The sequence below is a fragment of the Oncorhynchus masou genome, chromosome 12 (genome assembly GCF_036934945.1).
Source record: "Oncorhynchus masou masou isolate Uvic2021 chromosome 12, UVic_Omas_1.1, whole genome shotgun sequence".
NCBI lineage: Eukaryota > Metazoa > Chordata > Actinopteri > Salmoniformes > Salmonidae > Oncorhynchus > Oncorhynchus masou.
The window spans coordinates 10,685,548-10,692,382 of record NC_088223.1 but is presented as its reverse complement, the minus strand read 5'-3'; the positions used below and the strand labels follow the sequence as shown (position 1 = coordinate 10,692,382).

At 47.4% G+C, this 6,835-nt stretch overlaps 1 protein-coding gene across 1 annotated transcript in view; it reads right to left on the bottom strand.

The window, feature by feature from the left end:
* Nucleotides 1-4,589: 4,589 nt before the first annotated feature.
* Nucleotides 4,590-6,835, bottom strand: part of LOC135549006 (1-acylglycerol-3-phosphate O-acyltransferase ABHD5-like) — a 17,075-nt gene continuing 14,829 nt past the window's right edge. Inside the window, exon 7 of the mRNA XM_064979077.1 lies at nt 4,590-4,730. Within this exon, the coding sequence (XP_064835149.1) occupies nt 4,590-4,730 (141 nt within the window). The remainder of the gene's footprint in view (nt 4,731-6,835) is intronic.

Below are 6,835 nucleotides of genomic sequence, written 5' to 3'. Positions count from 1 at the left end.
AGCTTCAAATGTCATTAGATGGAACAGTGATGTCATAGGCCTACCAGGCTATGGTGTTATAGTCAGTTCTGTTATGTAAAATAATATTTAATCATTATGTGATCTTGCAAGACACGGATTCAGTTTTGATCTAACTTTACTAAACCATCACCATTGTGAGAAGCGATAATCTTCTCTTTGTAATATTAATCATTTTAAGCGATTGGAGACGCCAGGAACACGGCAGGAACACGGCAGGAACACGCCAGGAACACGCCAGGAACACGGCAGGAACACGCCAGGAACACGCCAGGAACACGGCAGGAACACGGCAGGAACACGGCAGGAACACGCCAGGAACACGCCAGGAACACGCCAGGAACACCCCAGGAACACGCCAGGAACACGCCAGGAACACGCCAGGAACACACCAGGAACACGCCAGGAACACGGCAGGAACACGGCAGGAACACGCCAGGAACACGGCAGGAACACGCAATGAGGTTAAGTAAGTTGAACCGTTCAGCCAGTTCAGGAATAAACAACTATGATTTGCAGTACATCCTAATAGGCTTACGACTACGTGGTACAGCTATTTGTAGGCTCTAGCCTAATGTAAATACACATACATTTAGCTTAATATCATTGCACTGTTTGCACTGCTTACGAAGAGAGCTTTAATGCGAGTAGGCATTTCATTGTGTTTGTGTCGCTTACACATTGTATCATAAATCAACTTTGATTTGATTAGCTTCGAACAATATACCCTATTACAGAATAAAAGAGAGGTGAACTATCAATTCATATAATTTATTTGCATAGATTAAACATGTTATCAAATCAATTGACCAACAAGTGAGCATAAATCATTACTACTGCAGGAAAAACAGCCTTTGATTGGGATTGTATTAATCCATCTCAATAAACTATAACTTAAGTGCATTATTACCTTCAACTTGGCCCAATTCACGTTTCCAATTGCCCACCCTGACATACAAAGCTGGAACAGGCCCTGTGCCTCAACCAATAGCCAATGTAGGGTAAATATCCCACGAAGGGAGACAGCAACTTGCAGGGAGGGGCAGGATCCTTGGGCTTTGCGGGGGCCACTCTGGTTTGGGTGTTCTCGCCGTAACCAAACGGTCACATATCGTTCGGGGGGGGGGGGGTCCGTGGAGTTTTATGAACATCAAGGCAGACACACATTGCATTTTTATTACTTCTTATTGGCTAAAGTGGTCAAGCCTCCGATGGGTCTCCGCAGTGCACATGTGTAAACTATGGTTCTTCATCATGTAACCTATAGTTCTTCATTATTCTCGTCACCACCAGAGACAAGATAAAGAAAACCCCATTGACCTACCCCATTGACCTACCCCATTGACCTACCCCATTGACCTGCCCCATTGACCTACCCCATTGACCTACTTCATTGACCTACCCCATTGACTTACCCCATTGACCTACCCCATTGACCTACCCCATTGACCTGCCCCATTGACCTGCCCCATTGACCTACCCCATTGACCTACCCCATTGACCTACCCCATTGACCTACCCCATTGACCTACCTCATTGACCTACCCCATTGACCTACCCCATTGACCTACCCCATTGACCTACTTCATTGACCTACCCCATTGACTTACCCCATTGACCTACCCCATTGACCTGCCCCATTGACCTACCCCATTGACCTACCCCATTGACCTACCCCATTGACCTACCCCATTGACCTGCCCCATTGACCTGCCCCATTGACCTGCCCCATTGACCTACCCCATTGACCTGCCCCATTGACCTGCCCCATTGACCTACCCCATTGACCTACCCCATTGACCTACCCCATTGACCTGCCCCATTGACCTGCCCCATTGACCTGCCCCATTGACCTGCCCCATTGACCTACCCCATTGACCTGCCCCATTGACCTGCCCCATTGACCTGCCCCATTGACCTACCCCATTGACCTGCCCCATTGACCTGCCCCATTGACCTGCCCCATTGACCTGCCCCATTGACCTGCCCCATTGACCTGCCCCATTGACCTACCCCATTGACCTACCCCATTGACCTGCCCCATTGACCTGCCCCATTGACCTACCCCATTGACCTGCCCCATTGACCTAACCCATTGACCTACCCCATTGACCTGCCCCATTGACCTACCCCATTGACCTACCCCATTGACCTACCCCACTGATCTACTTTATTGACCTACCCCATTGACCTAACCCATTGACCTGCCCCATTGACCTGCCCCATTGACCTACCCCATTGACCTAACCCATTGACCTGCCCCATTGACCTACCCCATTGACCTACCCCATTGACCTACCCCATTGACCTACCCCATTGACCTACCCTATTGACCTACCCCATTGACCTACCCCACTGATCTACTTTATTGACCTGCCCCATTGACCTACCCCATTGACCTACCTCATTGACCTACTTCATTGACCAACCCACTGATCTACTTCATTGACCTACCCCATTGACCTACCCCACTGATCTACTTTATTGACCTACCCCATTGACCAACCCCACTGATCTACTTCATTGACCTACCCCATTGACCTACCCCATTGACCTACCTCTAGGCTGCTCTACATCTCGATTTGTTTCATCATTCTGTCGTTTTAGTGGTAATTAAATATAATTGATTTAGAATTTATCAGAATATATTTTACAAAAATATATTTTTACCAGCTCAAAATAACTAAATAGTTTCAACCAGCTCAATATTTGTTTTTTTAGTGAGGGAGCAAAGCTTCTCTGAGCTCTGGAAACACTATACCCCTGAAAGTAAGAAAGAAAATTCCCAGTCAACTTTGTACCAGTTCACAAGTGAAAACAAGTGTTTCCTTTGGTTAACAAAAATGTCTTACAATCTTTATTCCTGTAGTTTTGCTTGCCGGTACTCTGTGAATGTGAACATGAGCTGTTAGCCTACTGGCAGCAGCTTTGAGACATGTCCATTAGTCAACAAAAACATTTCTTTAAAAAAAATGATATCCACCACAGTCAACTTTGTACTGGTTAGCCCTAGATCATTCTCTAATCATCCTACATCAGCCTAGATCATTATCTAATCATCTCATATCAGCCTAGATCATTATCTAACCGTCAGCTCTCGTAGGTCCTCAGTGAGGAAAGGGTGTTTGTTTACAGTCTGAACTTAAAAATGGTCCTTCTCCTCAGAGCCAAAAGGTTATTCCTGCCACAACTCCTCCCTTCCTCTGCCTCTCTCCCCCTCCTCCTTCTCTGCATCTCTCCCCTCCTCCTTCTCTGCATCTCTCCCCTCCTCCTTCTCTGCCTCTCTCCCCTCCTCCTTCTCTGCCTCTCTCCCCCTCCTCCTTCTCTGCATCTCTCCCCTCCTCCTTCTCTGCATCTCTCCCCTCCTCCTTCTCTGCCTCTCTCCCCTCCTCCTTCTCTGCCTCTCTCCCCTCCTCCTTCTCTGCATCTCTCCCCTCCTCCTTCTCTGCATCTCTCCCCTCCTCCTTCTCTGCCTCTCTCCCCTCCCCCTTCTCTGCCTCTCTCCCCTCCCCCTTCCTCTGCATCTCTCCCCTCCCCCTTCTCTGCCTCTCTCCCCTCCTCCTTCTCTGCCTCTCTCCCCTCCTCCTTCTCTGCCTCTCTCCCCTCCCCCTTCTCTGCCTCTCTCCCCTCCCCCTTCTCTGCCTCTCTCCCCTCCTCCTTCTCTGCCTCTCTCCCCTCCCCCTTCTCTGCCTCTCTCCCCTCCCCTTCTCTGCCTCTCTCCCCTCCCCCTTCTCTGCATCTCTCCCTCCCCCTTCTCTGCCTCTCTCCCCTCCCCCTTATCTGCCTCTCTCCCCTCCTCCTTATCTGCATCTCTCCCCTCCCCCTTCTCTGCCTCTCTCCCCTCCCCCTTCTCTGCCTCTCTCCCCTCCCCCTTATCTGCATCTCTCCCCTCCCCCTTCTCTGCATCTCTCCCCTCCCCCTTCTCTGCCTCTCTCCCCCCCCCTCCCCCTTCCTCTGCCTCTCTCCCCTCCCCTTCTCTGCCTCTCTCCCCTCCCCCTTCTCTGCCTCTCTCCCCTCCCCTTCTCTGCCTCTCTCCCCTCCCCCTTCTCTGCCTCTCTCCCTCCCCCTTCTCTGCCTCTCTCCCCTCCCCTTCTCTGCCTCTCTCCCCTCCCCTTCTCTGCCTCTCTCCCCTCCCCCTCTGCCTGCCTCTCCCCTCCCCCTTATCTGCATCTCTCCCCTCCCCCTTCTCTGCATCTCTCCCCTCCTCCTTCCTCTGCCTCTCTCCCCTCCTCCTTCTCTGCCTCTCTCCCCTCCCCTTCTCTGCATCTCTCCCCTCCCCTTCTCTGCCTCTCTCCCCTCCTCCTTCCTCTGCCCTCTCCCCTCCTCCTTCTCTGCCTCTCTCCCCTCCTCCTTCTCTGCATCTCTCCCCTCCCCTTCTCTGCCTCTCTCCCCTCCCCCTTATCTGCATCTCTCCCCTCCCCCTTCTCTGCATCTCTCCCCTCCTCCTTCTCTGCCTCTCTCCCCTCCCCTTCTCTGCCTCTCTCCCCTCCTCCTTCTCTGCCTCTCTCCCCTCCCCCTTCTCTGCCTCTCTCCCCTCCCCCTTCTCTGCCTCTCTCCCCTCCTCCCTCCTCTCATCCTTCTCTCCCTCCTCTCATCCTTCTCTCCCTCCTCTCATCCTTCACTCCGTCCATCCTGGCTAGGATGTGAAGAATGTTCTGATTGAAGTCATCTGGCTGGTCAGCAAATACATAGTGACCTCCTCCCCTTATCACCTGTAGAGAGAGAGAATGATTTATTTTCCCTTTTGTACTTTAAATAATTTGCACATAGTTGCACATAATGCTGTTATGTGCATAACATAGTTCACACTATGTGCATAACATAGTTGCACATAACACTGTACATACCGTAGCCATAATATGACATTTGAAATGTTTCTTATCCTTTAACTTTTGTCAGTGTAATGTTTACTGTTAATTTGTTATTGTTTATCTATTTCACGTGCTTTGGCAATATAAACATGTGTTTCCATTGCCAATTAAGCCCTTTGAATTGAATTGAAAGATCAATAATCAACCATCAAACTGCATACTATTAAGAGATTGCTACAGATGGAAGGAAAGTAGTGTGGAAACCTACCAACCTACCAAACAATTAGAGTACAACAAATTCAATCCCTTAACAGCATATTTGACCTCTCAGATTCCCTATAAAATTGAAACATTTCAACAAGACAACCGTAGAAAATGAACAACGACAAATGGTTTGATGAATAAATTCACTTAAATTCAAAAACCTAAGAAAGAAATGGAGGTACCTGTCAACCCCAAAAAAAAACACAGAGAGACCCAGAAAACATGAGCCTTCGCCTTTCACTATAGTGAATCACTAAAACAATACAGAAATACACTACAGAAAAAGAAGGAATAGCACGTCCGAAATCAGCTCAAAGTCATTGAAGAATCCATAGAATCTAACCACTTCTGGGAAATTTGGAAAACACTTGTAAGGGGTGTTTAACTGGTGGCAGAGAGGTCAGACGCAGGAGAGCAGCACTGGGTAATAACCGGAGCAGTCAATAAACAAAACCACCGGCATCCAGAAAAACAACGTATGGGTACAAAAACCGTAGCGCACCAAACAAACAAAGTGCACAAGCACTTACAACAAACAATTCCGCACAAAGACATGGGGGGAACAGAGGGTTAAATACCCAACACGTAATGAGGGAATGAAAACCAGGTGTGTGGGAAAACAAGACAAAACAAATGGAAAATGGATCGGCAATGGCTAGAAGACCAGTGAAGTTGACCGCCGAACACCGCCCGAACAAGGAGAGGAACCGACTTCAGCAGAAGTTGTGACAACACTAAACAAACAACCACAAAAAGAGTTACCTATCCAAAACAGTGATGTGCGGATGAACCACTTCTTCAATCTTTTTGGCTCTTTAACAAAGAACAAACAGAAAAAACATATACATGATCAAATACAAATCTTAGAATCAACTATTAAAGACTACCAGAACCCACTGGATTCTCCAATTACATTGAATGAACTATTGAACAAAATAAAAACCCTCCAACACAAAAAGGCCTGTGGTGTTAATGGTATCCTAAATTAAATGATAAAATATACAGACCACAAATTCCACCCTACTAGACTCTGAAGTCAAATGTCTACTGTTTGCTGTCCCCAATCAAGGAGGACTTACGGCAGCAGCTAGATCTTCTGCACATATTCTGTCAGACCTGGACCCTGACAGGAAATCTCAGTAAAACAACAACAATGGTGTTCCAAAAAAGGTCCAGTTGCCATGACCACAAATATTAATTCCATCTAGAACCAACCAAGAATTCACAAAATGGTGCACAAAAAAACAAAACATTCTCTGTGTACAATGTAGAACACCAAAGATCCCCAGGACAGCAACACAATTAGATCCAACCAAATCAATCATGAGGAAACAAAAATATAACTACTTGAAACAGTGGTATAATACCTGACCACTTTGACTGACCCAGAATTAAGAAAAGCTTTGACTATGTATTGACTCAGTGAGCATAGCCTTGCTATTGAGAGAGGACTCCATAGGCAGACATGGCTCTCAAGAGAAGACAGGCTATGTGCACACTGCCCACAAAATTAGGTGGAAACTGAGCTGCACTTCCTAACCTCCTGCCAAATGTATGACCATATTTTAGAGACCCATATTTCCCTCAGATTACACAGACACAGAAAGAATTTGAAAACAAATACAATTTTGATACATTCCCATATCTATTGGGTGAAATAGCACAGTGTGACATCACAGCAGCAATTACTTAGGTTTAAATATAAGCTCGACTGGACACTTGAATGAGGCAGTGAATGAACT